Source organism: Sprattus sprattus (assembly GCF_963457725.1).
Source record: "Sprattus sprattus genome assembly, chromosome: 7".
Taxonomy (NCBI): Eukaryota; Metazoa; Chordata; class Actinopteri; order Clupeiformes; family Clupeidae; genus Sprattus; species Sprattus sprattus.
In genome coordinates, this window is record NC_137926.1 from 13,660,741 (window position 1) to 13,679,942 (window position 19,202).

At 43.3% G+C, this 19,202-nt stretch overlaps 1 protein-coding gene across 1 annotated transcript; it reads right to left on the minus strand.

Annotated features, from left to right (window-relative positions):
* Positions 1-375: 375 nt before the first annotated feature.
* Positions 376-19,069, minus strand: vps9d1 (VPS9 domain containing 1; the record flags this gene model as incomplete). The annotated part of the gene is made up of 15 exons (XM_080842702.1): positions 376-487; positions 1,993-2,097; positions 5,831-5,915; positions 7,103-7,308; positions 7,901-8,030; positions 8,875-9,383; positions 9,494-9,579; positions 9,717-9,804; positions 10,407-10,459; positions 10,975-11,037; positions 12,535-12,646; positions 13,161-13,320; positions 14,065-14,253; positions 18,562-18,634; positions 18,974-19,069. 15 exons carry the CDS (start codon positions 19,067-19,069, stop codon positions 376-378), a joined length of 2,067 nt encoding a protein of 688 aa, XP_080698828.1.
* Positions 19,070-19,202: the final 133 nt, after the last annotated feature.

Sequence of the window (19,202 nt, forward strand, 5' to 3'; positions counted from 1 at the left end):
GGAGTCGCCATATGATTCACTCTGCTTCACTCACTTTTTTTACCTTCCAGAATGTAAAACCATGCCAGGCAGACAAGCAAATCTAAGCAGGTGTCAAAGACAAGACAAAGCCTAACTGTTGCAAACACATCACTGCAGCAGATTATTTGCAACACATTTGCATTGCTGGGATTTAGATCACTAGATCAACACTTCAGTCTATTCATATTTGAAACCAGAACAGTGTCTCACAGTCTGAATCAGGATCAGGTCACTTCCTCTAGACTGGAGAAACAACTGGTTTCAGTACTGACAGTGCCTTTGTAAGAATACCCATTTTGGGCAAGAGAGCCTGTTAGACTGTTGAATGGATTGTGTATGAGTGTGCCTTACCAGTCAGATGAGATTAGTGTTGGCCAGTGGCGTGGTCAAGGTGTGCAGTGATTCTACATAGGTCAGCGCGCTCTGCATAGAGGTGAGACAGTAACCCTCCTCCCCAATCAGGTACCTGAGACAGACAAACATCAAGGGGTTACTTTACATGTCCTAAGATCTCTGCAGCTCATAAGGATGAGCAGTTAGTCAATCTCAGTTATACACAGGACAAGATGTGAAATTCTTTGTGCAGTTGGTAAGATCGTAACACCACCAATGTCATGGGTTTAATGCCCAGGAAGCACAATATCACCTAATAAAATGTGCATTTGGGTCGAAGATTTAGATAAATATATATCGGTGATTGTGTCTCAGAATTAAAATGAAACAATAACCTGTGACCAGGGCCTAAAGAAGGCAGCCATTACAAGCCTATGGGCAGAACTGATCCAAAACTAACCAGGATTTACACAGGAAACTTGCATTTGCAAACAACCGTACTTCATATCAGTAGTTATGCAAATAGACTGTCGCGCAGCAGGCAAACAGAGTGACGAGCATTAAATAAAATGCATCTCGTAACTGATTTCATCTGTCCTTGTTTACAGTTTGTTGAAAAGAACATGGGTGATTTATGCCTTTCGTGTTGGGTGATAAAAGGGGGGAATTAAATCAATTGGATGACTGTGTAATGCGTGTCTTTATCTTTGTATTCCAGAGGGGTGGGTGGGAGCGCAGTTCAGGGAGGAGGCAGAGGACCAGGTTTGCGTCAACTCTGGGTGACCCTGAGTTAATGAGAGCAAGACAGGAGGGAAACTCAGAGCAGAGCAGTGTGTAACAACGTAGTGGGCTGGCGGGGGGGGGGGGGGGGGTGGGGGGGGCGTAAGAGGGATAGGGACACAGAGAAAGTGTATGTCGGTGCATGTATGCATTTGTGTCTGGGTGTGTGTGTGCGTGCATGCCTGCGTGCTTGCGTGTGTGTGTGTGTGTGTGTCCAAGTAATTGAATGGAAGAAAGGGAAAGGCACAACACAAATGTGCAGTTGTGCGTGTAAGAGCCACTTTCCTAAATCGGCTATAAACGTTTTGATCATTTAAGTTTTCGGCAAACAGCATCAGCAGGAGCAGCATCAGCAACAAAAGCAGCGGCATTCCCAACGCTAAAAGGCCTTCCCAGCAAGTCTGTGTAAGCTCCAGCCGGGCCTGTTCCAAACCACGGAGCTGCATAAACATCTAGTGGGATTTTATTTGTATTTTTATAGACGAAGCAAGAACCTGACGAGAATATCCCCAAATTCCTCGGGTGGTGCCAATCTAACCAGCCTGTAAAAGAGCAATCGTGCCTCAGATAAATAGCACTTGCTGGTGCCTTCAGCACTGACACGCAAGGAAAGAATCTGTCTGGAGGTGTGTGGCTTCATGGGTGGAGGGCTGTGGTATGAAGTAGGTGTGTGTGTGTGTGTGTGTGTGTGTGTGTGTGTGTACAGTGGAGATGTGGGGTCGGACTGTGTGTGGTTCATGGACAGAGCTTAGGTGTAATGGAGTGAGAGAGAGAGCGAGAGAGAGAGAGAGAGATAGTGAGAGAGAGAGAGAGAGAGAGATAGATAGAGAGAGAGATAGAGAGCCAGCCACTACTCACCCCTCGTGAATGAACTCCTCCAGAGCAGCACACTCAGACACCAGCTGAGGCAGCTCTGTGCGCAGGGCCACGAAGGACAGGATGGGCAACAGGTCATCTGCACCTCTGTAGACACACACACAAAAGGGAGAAAGACAGAAATATTAAGACCCGGCCAAACATTAAAGCACACACACACACACACACACACACACACGATGAAGGTACCATTCACACACACACACACGATGAAGGTACCATTCACTACTGCTGTGTGCTGTTTCAATCTGCAACTCTACTACAAGCTCACAGATCAGAATGAATATGCAAGGGCAATGGAGATGGTCTAGATGTTCAAGCCTTATATGGCGGTCTCATCCTCATACTTCAAAGCAAAACAAATATGATATAAAACTTCAAATGAACAACCTGTAAGCACAGAATTACAGCATCCATACCACAACAGCGTAAAAACAAGCGAGAATTCATTGTTTTGATAGAATATCCAGTTTCTCTGAAACCAAGGGAACGAAGTGAGAGACGCCTCTCATAAGGGGAACTAGATACATGCAACCAAGATGCTGAAATGCCATCGATCAAGCCTTTAGGCAGGCAACGATTGTGCTGGGAAGTAGCCCAACTCTGCCCTGTTCATTAGCTATATAACCCACTGCCATTCATTGCCCCCCTCCTAGCAAGTTGCTTTCAAAACAAGCCTGTGCTCTAGGACTTTGCTAAACTGGGACTGGTTTCAACATGGTTCCCCTTCAGTCACTCCGTGAGACACAGCTCTCATATGGGGGTTATAGAAAGGGTCCTGGAATGTGAAGACCTATAAAACAACCTGCTATGAATGATGAGTGTAAGAGAACTGGGTCGATCAGGAGCTAAACAGATCTACTTTCTGTCTAAGCCATGAAATAATGCCCAAGAGGTCGCCATACCGTGTGTAGAGTGGGTCCGCACGTGTGGCAAGTGTAAAAACAACGACATACGTCCTGGACATAAGGCATGCAATCTCCATAACTCATCAAATGTGGCAAAATGTGGGGGGGGGCGGTAAGAACCGTTCTTAATATGCGCTGAAGTGTAAGCTGCAACCTTAGGCACAAAAGCAGGGTTAGTCTGTGGGAGTAATGTTGCAGACTAAGAGGGAGAAGAGAAAAAAAACTAAAACCACGGGCTAGCCGCATCTCCTTCCAGTACTACTAGCAAGACAGATACTAGTCACATCTTCTGAAAGCAGTGGGGGAAAAAAGGGTTGCTGTGTGTTACTGGAATGTTTTAGCTCTGAAATACATTGGCCTTGCAAGATATTCTCAAATTGCAAATATGCCCTTCTGGATGGCTTAGGCCTACGCATAAAAAAGTAAGTATACACATGCTTCAATTTTGATGCTCGAGACCAATAGGATGTTTTTTTTTTTTTTTTTTTTTTTTAAGGTCAGTGGTCGTAACTCTTTGATAACTCTAGAGAAATGCTGACGTTTGAGTGACAGCAGAGGAAGCACTAATCTCAACTTTGATTGGTTCATGATGGGTACTAATTTATTTTCATAAACAGAGATAGGTACCGTTTTATATTTCTGAATGCAGCGCTTTTGAGTAAACAGTGGTGTTGGTTTTCATATATAGAGAGGCTTTCCAACAGTGCTTCCACTTAAGGATGACCTTTCCCGGGTATCCATGTAAATCAACCTGAGTAACCACAAATTATAATGAGGAGTGAGAATATAATGCTTTGCGTGACTCGGAGTAAAGACGTAATATGAGAGTGTGATTATATCGAGCGCCAAGTACTGATATTCTTCCGCCTCCTGTGTGAGTAACGGTCAGTCTGTGCAGGTACTAGGGTGCTGGACACCTTGCGTGAGAAGGTGCCTAGGTATCTCCTTTCCTCCCTGGCCTTAATGAAACTGAATCCTCTACAACCAAGTAAGGTATGCATGCACACACACACACACACACACACACACACACACTTCCTCGAACAGCCCTCTGTAGAGTATTAATCACATCTTCTTTTCTCAAACAATACGACTTACAAAATCTATACAATACACATCACAATGAATGCTAATGCATAGTGACCAGCGTAATTCGGGTTAGGTTTTGAATTGCTGCAATCTCGAATATGAGCCCTGAACATGTACCAAGCGAGTGACTGTCAGTGAGGTCATCGGATGACAGAGTCTGGATGTTTGAGAGAGAGAGAGAGAGAGAGAAAGAGAGAGGGAGAGAGAGGGAAAGAAAGTGAGAGAGAGACAGAGAGAGAGAAAGATAAAGGGAAAGAAAGTGAGAGAGAGAGAGAGAGAGAGACAGAGAGAGACGGAAAGAGAGAGACAGGGATAGATGGAAAGGGAGAGCGGAGAGAGAGAGAGAGAGAGACTGAAAAAGAGAGACAGAGAGAAAGTGGAAGTGAGAGAAAGACAAAGGGCTAGATTAGATAAGGCGAGTAGAGAGGACCGATTAACTCCCATTTGGTCACCGCACAAAAGAAGAGATGGAGAAAGAAATGGGTTAATAGAATGGAGGAGGAAGTGACTATTGGCAGTGTGTGTGGTTTGAGTAATGCAAAAAAAAAAAAAGACACCATGAAAGACAAAGCGATAGAGGGAGTGCACAGGAACAGTGAGAATGTGCGATTGTTCGTGTCCATGCATGCATGAGTAATGTCATACTTTCTCACCAGCAAACACAAACTAAAAGGGGTCAGAGCTGGACACAGAAAAAATAAATAATAAAAATGAAAGGACCCCCCCCCTGGTCAGCACAGCAGGGGGAAGCATGAGATTCACAACCTTTCACAGCCAGCTGAACTTCTCCAGCACCGACACCGACCCAGACCCAGACCCAAACCCTTGCGCTCTCTCTCAGTCGGAAACGCCTCTAATTGTGTCGCCACTGAACTGTTTTCAAACAAACCGCTTGTTTTATAACCGACCTTCTTGTAACGGAGGGGGGAAATACTCACTGGCAGTAGCCTAATGAAACCAAACAAGGTCCATAAAATAGCAGAAATGTCCCATCTAAATGTTTATATTTGGGGAGAAAAACTAGATTTTTAGAGACAGATTTGTGCGTAATGTGTATAGTCCTGCAAGACACGAACAGAGTGATTTACAACGCACCACCTGACAACTGAGCAACCGAGATGGCTGTATATCCATCCTACACTCCACCAGCCCCACCTCCCCTCCCCTCCCCTCCCCTTCCCTTGCTGGCGACAACACCCAGAGAGGGAGACATGACCTCAATGTCTCTTAAACGCTTTAATGACTCAAAGCCACTGGATTGAACGGTACAGGGACAAAGGACAGGAGGGGAGGGGGTGTTTTTTGCACACACACACCATTGCCCTCAGTTGCTCTGCTCCGATCTCTGGTCCAGTCTGACCCAACCCGTTCCTCCCCTCTCCTTAGACCCCTGCTCCGGGCCCGAGTGTGTTCCAGACAGGCCGACCCACTTAAGTGGCAGCCCAGCACAGAGGGCTTGGCGGGGGGCAGAGTGCCAAGGCAGCAGCCCTACTGCGACTCGGACACTCTGGGGCCTGATGAGGTCTGACACCGCGCTGTGGACAGGAGAGAGAGGGTGGCAGGTCGGCTGAACACTTGCCAACTTTAGGTTTTCTTTAATCTGTGCTCTAATGTTTTTGTGCAGTGTGATAAAAAAAAGACAGGAAGGAGGAGAGACCTTCTCGTGTGTGGATGTGTGTGTTTATATATATATATCAGTTATGCGTGTGTGAGCGTAATAGAGAAAGAGTGACTGTGTGTGTGCAAATATCTGTCGTATGTTTCCGAGAGTGTGTGTGTTTTTGCGGGTGGGTGGGTGAGAGTTCTGAAAAAACGGGACTCACATAGCAGCTGTTCTGGGAGGCGAGCTGTCCTCATTGAGTAAGCGGTAGTCTTCAGCACACGCACAGATGAGCCTCAGTGCTCTTACTGTGAAAGAGAAACAGCAGCCAACTCAGTACAGTAATCACACACACACACACACACACACACACACACACACACACACACAATGATCTCTTTGCCACAATAGAGACTATCCAAGGTGATCAGACCAAACCCGCACACCAGCATAGGGCCACATGGCAGCTGCAGTTGAATCAATGTGTCCTTGATACTGGTAGTGGTTAGAGCCTGTATGCCTATCATGACATTCATTCAATCAGTAGAGACCTTTCCCAGCCTGCCCTGTTGGGATGCAAAGTGCCGGAGACAGATGGATCTGTGCGTCAATTTCACCATGGTGAAAGCTTTTGCAGGGTTTTCTAGGGTCGGACCGAAACATTTAGGGGGCTACAGTTAAAGATTGAAAAAGTAGGCAAAGCAAGTCGAGTATAGATCCATGATCAATGTTTTGATGAGCAAATAATGACAACGCATCAAGTAAGGCTTCAGTAAACCTTATTGCACAATTATATACGGCCTCTTTTTACTTTAAACAAGTTCATGCGCCTGGTGTCGTCCTCGTAGTTTGATTGTTTTCTCGTAGCTTGATTGTTTTCTCCTTTGAACGTCGCTTTGGATAAAAGCTTCTGCTAAATGACTGTAAATGTAATCAAACTCAAGGTGGAATAAAACGGAATACATGTAGCACGTTATTCATGTGTTTAGAAGAAACAGTAGTGTTTCAGCCCTGCCACCCCACCACAGTAGTGTTTCAGCCCTGCCACCAAAGCTAGTGGGCGTTTCTGTTGCACCATAGCGCACCACAAAGAACAGGCCTATCAGGGTATTAAATCGACCCTTTGAGCTTTGGAAGCCTAGAATTTTGGTGGCACCTTCAGGCCAAGTTCAGAAGGGAAGAGTCTCCAGATGGTTCTCACACATATACATTTAAAATCTAAATGTCATTCTCCAGCAATATAACATAATCTACAGGGAATTCATTTCTTATCTTCTTATTCGTGTGACAAGACAGGGAAGGTCAGTTTTCAGGGTACAGCATGAACATGATCCATCCTCACAAGAAAACAAGGTCTCTCAGCCATGGACATATTGTGTTCACTCATGCAAAGATTATCCTAATTGTAAAACCCTTTACACAAGCCTATGCAAATCACTCTGATATTTGACGAAATCGCCAGTAAAACCTCATCCATGGAAAAGGCCCAGCTTACCAATGCATTCCAGCTTTCTCTGTGGACAGCAGTCCCTGCACAGCGTCTTCAGCTCTTGCACTGCCAGCTCATATGGGTACAAACCATTGAGCACAGATGGGTCACTGGGGAAGAGTTGTGGTGGGATGCCAAGGTCACCTGGCGACACATCCCGGTACAGCCTGACGCTGATCTCGAAGGCCAGCTCTCGCTCATGGTACACCCTTCTGCAACGCACACAAACACAAGACCCATGAACCTTAGTATAGCTGGCAGCCACATTAGGTGCATTACACCAATTTAAATACTGGAATGGAAATGGAAAATGTTACATTGCGAGTACTGTCTCTAACACTGTAATGCCAATTGTTCACAACAGTGGTTTTCCTCGTCACAGTTCAAGAACTCCACCTAGTGTTCGAATGGAATGACCACAGTACCATTCAATGAGTGTGGACATTGTGAACCTACAAAGGTCAAGTCACTGTGTTTATTCTTAATACGAAAAAGATGGCAGCTTCTCTTTTGACAAATCTTGGGTTCATTCCTTCCTGTGATATGACATCATGCTGTTCATACTTTTTAAAAGTCATTGATCTCAGAATCAAAGAACTACAACACAAGTAAATGTTTCAGCGCCTTTAGTGGTATCCATTGAATTGAAAGAAAAAATCCTCAAAGTTTAAGCAAGAATGCAACAAAAGTTAATTTTGAAGAGGTAAGACTGAGCTCTTGTAATTTAAGCCCTTTGAGCTGCATAGTTTTGCATGAAAGGTGCTATACAAATAAAGTGTATTACTATTATTATTAATACTGTACCTGAATAACGCCAAAAGTGGACACCATAATGGAGCAAAGAAAGCCTCCTCGATGCTGGCAACACACTGGTCTTTGGCGTTCGCCGTGTTGAGGCATTCAAACGACAGCAGACACAGTGATAACAGTCGATCTACAAGGACAAAAACACAAAAAGAATTGTTATGGGGGGTAGGGGGCTTTTTTTATGCCTTTTTTCCCTTACTTTAAATCGATGGGATGGTGGGGGGTGGATTCGAGCTCGGGTCCCTGTGGGTGCTGGACCTGTGTATTGTATGGGACGCAGACGCTCCACTACGGTTCCCCCCCAAACAAAAGCACTTTTAACACAAGTGTAAAGTTTTGCATTAAATGCACATAATAGTTAGTCTGGGAAGTCCCGCCCCTCTTCTTCCGGCCAATTTGATTTTGCCTCTGAAGTGGGTCTGGCAAACTTTGGATAGCAGTTCATTTCAAGATTTCCAGGACCCTTGGAGCCAATCACATACTGGCTTTTGGCTACCTGGCGCGACACTGGCGGATTTAAACTAACCACGGCTACAACAAAATCTACTGCACGGAGAGTTTTTAAACATTGGACTTGGTGGCCGCCGAAGCACCGCAAAACTTCGATAAGGCAAGTTTTCTTTGAAAACAGAACAGAAACTTGCCCTGGAACAATTCATACAGAAAAAATATGTGTTTGCTTTATTACCGATCGTTGTATCGTTGTATAGTATCGTTGGTCTGATTGGTTAAAGGCGTGTCCAATTACGTGAGTGAAGTGGACCGCTGTTGAGTAGTTTGCCAGACCAACTGAGCAAATGCAATGCAGTGAAGGGGCGGGGAATTCCCAGACAACATAATAGTCAATGATAAATCAGAAAGTATTACAAATGTCCTATGCAGAGCAGATATTCTCTCTCTTTCCTACACACAAACACACACACACACACACACACACACACACACACACACATACATACACACACACATACCAATGGCATTGTGGATGTCCTTGACGATGGTCTTCAGGTGTTCCTTGAGGGCCCGCTCTTCCTGGTCTTGTATGTGGGACTCGACCTCCACATGCATGTGGTCAGAGGTCAAGTTTAGGTCAGTGCGCTGGCCCCAGTCCATTTGCGTGAGGAACTGCGTCAAGTCCTCAAAGGAGTTCTCGTGGTCAGGCAAGGCATGGCCGTGATGGTCCTCGCCATCCGTCTCTTCATAGTGGGAGCTTTGGTCGTGTGAGCTGTGGTCGTGTGAGCTTTGGTCGTGTGAGAGCGACAAGGACAGCGACATGTCCGACAGAGAGCGGGCCACGCCTGGGTTGCTGCCGTGGGAACCGTCCGGATGGAGGAGCAGGCTGTGGGCACTGCGTGAGGGCTTGATCGGGATGCCCACCATAGGGCTCTGGGGAGCGCACTTGCTGATTATGGGGTAGAGGTGGTTGTAGATGCGATACTGGAGCCGGTGGAGCAGCTGTACCACAGGGTGGTCAGGGCAGCTGGAGAAAGAAAGGAGGAGAGAAGTCAAAATGGGCCAGCTGGGGACTGCAACTCACACTGCAGCATGTATTAAAATGATGTTTGGATTTTTTTTTCCTGAATGCCTTACCTAAGTATGTAGTTCACAAGCCCGGAGACCAAAGCGGGATCTTCAGGATTCTTCTTCAGATTTGCCTTCCACACCTTTGGCCAGTCCTTAACAACATGAACCACATGAATTAACCTTCCACACAGCCCCCCCACACAACAGGATATTAGCTGTACCACACTAAATCATCTCTGTCATCTGACACTGTCACTGCATGCTCCAAAGTAGGTCCCAGGTCACTTACATGATCTTGTTCATATTCAAGGACGTTAGCATACAGCAAGCGCTGCTCCTGGTCATCTGCTGACATTGTGCCAGAGGAAGCAAATCTCCTATACACAAACATTAAATAACTCTTAGAAAACAACAAAATAACAAATCAACAAATTATTCCCAAATGACGGGTGATTCTCAAAGCCAAGGATGCTTCTACGGGTCCTTCAACCAACGAAACAATCTAGCAAATGTGAAGGCGTGCGTTATTGAAAAGGTGTGCATTTGACAGGTGTGCATTTGACGTTACATTTGACAGTTATTGAGAAAGGAACATGAGCAAATAGAGTAGGGGGGATGTACAAATGAACATGGAGACACAGGTGAGAGTACAAACTCATAGCCTCTCAGTCAGGTTGAAACTATTTTTCAGAGTGGAGAATGAATAAACAAAATTGAAATAAATGAAAGAACACACAATCTGGCGTCTTCAAAATGAATTAGTCGGCAGTACAGCTGTTGCATAAAAGCAATATGACACTCATGTTCGTGGGTTTGGTAAAGGATATCGTCATGGCAGGTCAGCAGCACTCAGTTATTGCTTTTAAAAAATGTAATTGAATTTCTCTACTCTTATCCAGAAGGCACACCTGGCCCTGTAAGACGTCCATAGCTGAAGCTGAGAAAACTACAGACGTGGTGACAGAACGCAAAGCCTTACTTGTTGGCCTCCTCCTGAAGTCTCAGTCTGCGTTCCTCCATCTTCCTCTGGAGCTGGGAGAAGCTAAGGAAATTAGCTAATGATTTCACAAGACTTTATTCCCAAATTATTAAGCTCTTCACCGGTGCTTTTTAAACTATTTAAGCAGTTACTATCTCAATAGGACCCCAAGTTATTCATCACAGTAGTGGATGACAAGTGTACAATGAGAGCAATAAGGACAAACACAGACCCACTAAATTACTGCAACAGTCAAAACAATGCCACCACCTGGTAATGCATATTTCCTTCCTATTATTTTTTAAAAGTGTATCTATCTATATGAGAACACATGCACAGTAGGGATTACATATAGTAAACAGTCGCTGTTTGACCTCCCTCCACCAAAAACATAAACAAAGACATGCAAGACCAGACAGATTTCGGAGCTATAACCACTAGACATCCATCCGAGAAGAATATGGCTATAACCTAAATCCCTTGAGTGATACAGGTCCAACCACAGTTGGAGATCACCTGTGTTACATGTCCAGCAATAAAGCAACAAGTCCAGCATGATAAAGGATACAGCATTTTGTCTGGCTTTGGCGATGATGAGGTTTTCCATCATCTGTCGCTGGAGAGAGAGGGTCTGCGGATAAGAGGAAGGACGTTTAATGAAATTAAAAGACAAGGCAACCCCTTTTTTCCCCAACACGCAGATGATGTTTTTTCTATTTTGTGACTGTAAAACAAAATAAAATAAATATACCTCTGAAGGTGAATTTCACCCGTTAAACTCGGTCAGTAACGAAATTGTCTGCTCCTGTTTAGCCCTGCCCTGTCGTCTAACTAAGTGTGACTCCCCCTGTGATCTTCGATAGCCTACTAAAGAGTAAACTACATGGGAGTTTGCCACTCAATGGACATGTAATCTGCCTTATGTGGACAAGCACAGTCCCGCACCAAACAACTCACAACCTGGATAATGGAGGCAGGTGTGCTAGCAAGGAAGCTCAAACCCATGGGTGCAAGTATCTTTCGCTAGCATTCTGTTTCTGGTGATTATAGTTTGTTTTTAATCACAATTAAATTGGTTTGATTTTTTTGAAAGGAGTGGATTATGAGCCATAATGAATGTCCCTATGAATGCGCGCACAGAGTTGATCAAAATGCTAATTTGCATTGCTTGGCTGGCTTAATATTTTTTTCTGATCGATCCCAACCGGGCTGGCTTATCAACATTTATTCTCAGAATGATTGATTTTAGCAATAGCTAAGCCTCTCAGTTCTGAGATTGAAGACATCCTTCAGCACAACATATGTTCTCAAGTTACCCAAAACATGACACTAAACATAAACAAATTCAAAACAATGCCCAAATATTCAGAAAAAGTATCGCATGAACCAACCAACTTGACAACGGACTAATTGCATAACCTATTGTATTCCAGTAATGTCACTCCATCTTTGGTAACTCAACAATGAAACCCATACCTTCAAAAATGTCTTAAGTGATTTCCAATGAGAACGGGGGGCCGTCTGGTTTTCTCGACGTCGTCGAAACATTTTAGTCATACGAACAAAAGACAAATATCCAGCCTCTGTGATTTGCTTCAGACGGGCAACTTTTGTTGGCTAACAGGTGAATATGAACGCGCATTAAGATAAAGTCGATGCGGGGTCCTGTATCGAAATAAAACGCTCAAAAGTAAAAAAGCATGTGTATGCTAAACTCGTATTATTTAAGACACAAATTTCGGACGTCTGTACCCTAAACTATCTTGGCTCCAAACATTTAACATTTGGAGTCTGACTCACGTCAACGTCCTAACTCAATGAACACGCTTTGGGTCGCTGTCCGCTCCAAGGTAATGACATTATCAAGACCCTTTTCCGGCAAATCGATCTGCGAGAAAGCGATCACCTGGTCAGAAGGGAGAGGCATGCGCAAGAACAGAACACGCAACACCCACTGGGCCTCCCACAAAACATTTTGGTTGTTGAAAACTTGGTGTTAAAATTGCAGCACAAAAATGCTTAACTGCTCGTTAGTGTTCTGAAATCAGTGTTAGACATTTTGTTCACAACTTAAGCGAATTAAAAATATGCGGAGACACCCACGCTCAAACTGAATAGTCCAGCTTACCAGTGATGTTTTCTGCGTTGCCTGACCTGGAGAAAGTCTAGCCAGGCGAGCCTCATAGTTTGCCTTCAGCTTCTGATTCAGGCGAGACGCCTCCTCAATAGGGGTGAGTTCCCTGATATCCCACACATAAACACATGTAATCAGCATTACTGTGTCTCAACATCTTAAAATAGCCACAGGTTACACATGAATGGCCTAAATATTCTGGGAAATGCACCTGTGGTTGCTAGCACGGAACAACCAGTAACACCTCTTGTACTCTTTTGGTTAGGGTGAGTTGTTACAGTTGTTGAGATTTACCAAAACAGGTAATTTTTTGGCGTGAGATACATTGAACCCAATGGATTTTTTGCCTGAGACAGGAAGCAAAAATATCTCTCACGCCAAAAGCGTGACCGTTAGAAATCCTGGGTTTGTTTTTCATCATCTTCATCAGTTTTTTTGGCTTTTGAATCCTATATATTGCCTGTTGTTGATTGATTTTGTGACTAATTGAGACTACACTTATTTGACCAAATGAATGATGTTAAGCATCTACAAAAGTTAACCTGAATGTGGATCACTTATGCAATGCGGTGAACATCAGCCTTTCCTGTGACTGCAGTCACCACCAATTTCTGACTCACTTCTTATCTGAAGTCTCCACTGTCTGCAGCCTCTGGAAGATCTCAGGGGGTAGAAAGGGGGTGGTCGCCCCCTCGCCCTCTGATAGGACCCGCCGATGCCGGAGCCGATCACCAGAATCTTGTCTACAATGTAGGTCTGACTCTGCGTCATTCAAGATCACTGATGGTAAAAAAGCAGTAAAAAGCGGCAGTTTAGACTCCAGACATGATAGCATAATTCACCTATTCCTATTTGACTTGATTTTATACTTCCATTTGTCACACGTAGGTCACAATATTGCCTGGCATCTGATTGAATCACTAATCTTTTCAGCAATATATATGAGAAAATACCACCCATGTATCCTCTTTTTAAAGTCCCATGACCGGCCGGTTCAGAGTTCAGATGTGCTCTAAGGGAAATCTGTTCAAGATCTTTGGCAATTGAATTGCAATGACAGTTATGGACTCTGGACTAGTGTATTTAAAGCAACATTGTGGAGTTTTGGTCTAATGCTAATGAGCTAACTCCCTAAAAGGCATTCAAAAACACCACCTACAGCCCAATTTGCACTTATAAAAGCTTGCTAGCATGCTAACTGGTGATTCTTTGCAATATTGTTGGCAATGTCATGCTGCCAAAGCTTTTCTTACGTTTCCACAGGGTTTCCGACCCAGACTACATAGTGCATATAGCCTAGATGGCTAGTAGGAATGACAGGTGGGTTTATCAGTCAAATTAATTAGAAGATGATGCCAACACTGCTTCCCTATAACATATCTTTCGGAGCATATTTATTGCTAGATGCTTTCTTGGAAATATCTTCATATTGTATTGCTTACTTTTAAAGCAATTTGGTTTATATGTATTTCGGTTTTTTGAAGTTTATTTCCAGTAGTTATATTTATATGAAATCAGGTTCACCTGTCTTCTCAGGTGTGGCTGGCATAGTGTTGGCTGGGGAGAGGCTGGTCGAAGACGTCTGGTTGGTTGCATGTGTAGTGGCCGGGGTTGGAGGCTGACTTTGTTTTGCAGTAAATGACTTGATTCTCTCCAGACACTGTTCGGTTAATTTTAGCATCTTCTCTACTTCCATGCTTCCCATTTCATCCTCTGTGATTGAAGGGAAAAGTATGAGAAAGGAAAGAGAAAGAAGTCATGATTGGGAAAAACACAATGGACAAGAACAAGAGAAAAAATAGCAGCTAATGTGCGCCGGTCTCCTATTACGTACCGAGAAGAATGAAAACATAAATACATTGAACATTGTTTTTCACTTTGTCTTTTTAATGCCTCGAGTATCCCCCTCAGAGTACCTGATGAAGATAACTTTTGAGATAGATGTGTCTTTTTGTCTGTATAGCCAAACCACCCAGTAATAATAAAAACAATAAAACTATTTATTTTCAGTTAGTTAATTAAAAGGATCTGGGCCATCACAGGCAAGGCAATAACATGAAGTGGGAGCTCAGATGTAATATGAACAGTCATAAACAGCATTGTTCTGGATCCAGATCCAGATTGGCACTCCTCCCCAACCCATGGGGGAAGATGTGCTTGTGTTTGTCAACAGCACATTCAAAACACTGTCACTCATCCTTCAATAACACTCGGGTATCAAGTTACAAATTAACTAAGTGGGCAGTCACTCTCTTTATCATTTTGTTAAAGCCAATGATGTCAAGAATACACATTCAAGAGAAAGGATATTAACACCCAACTCACAGACAAAGACCAATCAGTGATGTGCACTGGTGCAGTTAGGACAGGTTTAAGCCTCTCTTTAAGGGGACAAATGTAGATGATCAGTGCTGTGTGCAAATGCATATGATGTGCTGATCAATGATCCGCCCAAGGAAGTCACTGATTAGCTTAACTGAACCTGAAGGGGAGGAGTATCATCTACCATTGGACCACGGAGGAATCCCTATAGGGTGGCCACAGCCCACGTTGACCTCTGTATCCAATACTTATTTAACCACAGATACCCTCATCCAAAAGTATTACAGTTAAAGCCACCCCAAACGTCCAGCTCATTTTATGTTGAAGGTCCTACCAGCGTAGTTTCAAGTACAAGGGCCTGAGGCGAATTTATGCTAAAACAGAAACAAAAACAAAACAAATCGGCATAGATAAAAAATAAAAAAAAATAATGAATATTGGACTTGAAACACTTGTGTTGAAATTAATTTTATACACTTAAAAGAGTTCCACTGAGCTATAAGATAGTTGTTAAAATTATCCGAGCTTCCGATAAAGAACGAATTTAACACACTTGATAATTTTTTACCATAACATTTGTAATCTAATTATATCGAACTGGGCCAGGTCTGACATGGGGCAAAACTTAGGAAGCTATGCCGTTCACGGGACTTCTCATCCACAAAGAATCTACAACCACAATTTAACACCTGATGAGAAACTACCATACCTAGCCAAAAAGTAGAATGATTTAATACATTTGATCCAAAATACTGGATGATCTGGATTAAGTTAGCTACCTGAATCACTAGGAAAGACTTGAAAGCTGTGGATATAAGGGACGAAAAGGATGTTTTTTTTTAGACAAAAGCCAGGCTTAGGGAATGAAATGATGAGAACCATTTAGATCCAACTTTAAAATCTTCCAAGTAATGGATCTTCAGACAGCACTCAAGCCTATGTCAACTTTGGTTTACCAAACAAAGGCTGACGTTATTTTCTGATATTCAAGCAGATCACATGAAATGTATCTTCTGTCTAAAAAACAGGTAAATATTTTCTCCTTATCAACACGAGTTAATGGGTAACCTATGACGGACATCCTCGCCCATAGGCTATCAGTGCTGCGTGTCAGTGACCAGACTAGTGGTATAATGAATGCTAATGTTCACGTGTGTCATACAGCCAGGCGATTGCCATTGCTTGTCTTTAGGCTTAGTGTTTCTGTCCCAAACTGCGTGGACATTGCCAGGATTACAAACAAAAAGGGGGAGAATCCCCCTGCCCGGGCTAAACCCCGAATGTTTCTTACTCCTACTAGTAGCGCCCATTGCCTACTGTAGCCAATTGAAAGTCGTGCTTTAACCAAGATTCCACTGCTGACATAGCACACGTTATGTGCGGCGGATTGGAGATATATTGAAGCTTTTTTCTAAACTCATCAGATATCCAAACACAATTTGGGCAAGCCTAAATTACCCGAATAATAACCGAAAGCCAATGACTTGACTCAACCAACGATTCTGAAATCATGTATTTTAATAACTGGCCATGGCAAAATGTTATTGTTTTTAACCAAAACACCCCAAATCAATATTTTGTCTCCAAAAGGGATCGAAGTGGCGTTTATCAGCGTGTGTAGGCAAGTGGCCCGCTTTTCGTTGGCTAGCCAACTGCACAGCATATTGACCCCTTTTCTAGCATCCTGCATATAGAGATAATGTCCCGCATTTGAATTGGTCATTAAGTTATTATTGTCTGAAATAAGCACACATCGATGCTTTCTTTTAACCCACCGACATGGACTTTTATTTTTCTAGATAGTGCGTCTGTTGAAGCCTATTTCATGTGATAATGCAGCAGTCGCGAGTACCTAATGCAATTTTAGTGTGTCATATTTAACTGTGGTGATGAATTGCTATTTTTTTCGAGACTAGATGTGCAGTGCCAGAGGGACTTGATCCCATAGTGGTTTTCTATTTATATCTCACGCGTATTGTTTAACTTATTCAAATGTCCTCTGAGTGAATGTGGAATGGAACGGTGTCCTGCTTGTTGATGAGCGTAGACCTTTTTTTATGACATTGCTATTTAAAAGAAAGAATGTATCTGCTTAATATTGGCTAGTTCATCATGCGCTGAGTGCCCTCCCGAACCCGAACAGTTTTAGAATGTAAGGTGGTGGCAGCATAACCCATCGTTCACTTTATTAGGCTAATATGGCCATCTAGCGGTAGCAAGGTGTATTACAGTGATTTTTTTTGTTTTGTTGGGGACGACTCCCATTTAACTGGGTGGTCTTCCCCACACACACACATTAAACCCCGGTCGGAGACGTGTTGCCTACTAGAACTATGCAAGTCATGTATTTCTTGCCCCTCCACGCCAAAGCAGACAGAAAGCTGACATTGAATAGTAGACATAGCTACAAATGTGTGACTAAAAAGGATCAAGTGATACATTTGTTCTTCCTTGAAAGCCTGGATTATTTCAATGACTGTCTTATAGTTCACAGAACTTTTCAGTCCCCAGGTTAATTTAATCTCAAGTGTTTCAATGTTGAAACTTAAATTCCCTGTTTTAGCTCCATACCCTTGTTTACATTTACATTTACATGTAGTCATTTAGCAGATGCTTTTGTCCAAAGCGACGTACAATGGAGAGAACAGCCAAGCTACAAGGGTAACTCGGAGACATGTTTGGAAGCTGCCCTCTCAATGGTTTTGGATAGGAGCGTGAGAAGTGATACCGGCCGATAGTTTTCCACATGAGTGGGATCGAGAGACGGCTTCTTGAACAGCGGTGCTCTTCGCAGAAGTGATGCTGGCTAAGAAGGAGGACAGCAGTGTCTTGTAGCTTGCAAAATCGTCTGGTGCTGCAGATTTGTGCCACTTTCTCTCATCTGCTCTTGCAACATTCAGTCATAATTATGGTGGAAAAAAAGGATGGAATGCCTCCTGGTAACAATTTTGTCATTTCAGATCACAGGGTAAATACTCTGTGATCCATTGTCATTAGTTCCCAATTCAAAAGAAGTGAAGGTTCTGAAAAAAGCCTGATGGGCGTAACTAAGGGGGGCAGGACTAAGCAATAGGTCAACTGAGTTACTGCTCAGCAGACAATAGTTGCATTAGTTTTTGACTTTGATTTTGACTGACTTGATGGTCAACGTGAACAGATGGTCTCAGTCGGGGGGTAGTTGGAAAAGACACCAGTCAAGTCATATATAGTCATAAAAGGTTTTCAGTGCAACTGTTGCAAAAAATCACTCAGATCCAGTGGGTACCCAATTCTGGTGAAATTAATGATTGGTACTACCAGTACACCTGCTGATGATGACCACAAGGAACGAGGGCGAGTGTTGGTCTGAATGAGGTATATGTAGGCAGGGGAAAGATTCTGAAGAGCTTTAAATGCCATTAATAAGATTTTAAAGTACATTTCTTGTAATACAGGGTGTCAGTGTAATTGAATCAACAGATGATAATATCACTTCTGCCACCGATCGTCTTCCCTTCCACCAATCGTCTTCCTAGGTGGTAAGTGACGCCCCCATGATATTCTAATGTCAGCTGCTATCTGCGCTAACTGCATGACCAAGATGATGAATAGCAGGTGTTCTGGGTGAAAGAGGTTCAACACGGGACCCTCTTCAAGTTAAAGATCACAGCACCGTTGTGTTTTAACTCAACATAAATATGTTACCAGGGTAACACTCACGTTTTGAAGATGCATCCTCCAAAAGGGCGTGGGATATATAGTTTACACTCCTCAAATATTCGCAGTACGCCTCCTGTGGGAGATAAAGTAGCTTTATACTTCAACTATAAACTGCAGTGGTAATGTGCCAAACGGACAAGGCAAACAACAAGAGAGACCAAACTGTATTGTTATCATACATATTAAAACGGGAAATCGTAAGTTTTCGTGGTAGGGTTTGCTACATTACTGCGAAGCTGGACTTTGGCTGCCTGCTTGTTTACAATTGTCATACCAGTCAAAATCATCTGCTTCTGGCAACAGTTCACATGTCACACATGTTGTTCACAGTATACATGTTATAACATTTGATTATTCATCCTGTCCCGCCTTGGTGCTCGATTTGTATAAAACAGGCAATGTCTGTGCCTACCTTGTGTTTGTTTACCGTGTCCAATTGTATTGCAGTCTTAACCAGTCTCATTGCAGTCTGTAAAGGTTTCACGTTATCATCCGTGGTGGCTGCCATTGTGCAAGGAATCGGTCGCAATCTGCCGCTGTAAATCACCTTTCATGGAACATGTATACCATTTCACATCAATTTGACAGTCACGATGTAATTACACTAGATGTCCATGTTGTTGAGGTCTATAATTGTACTG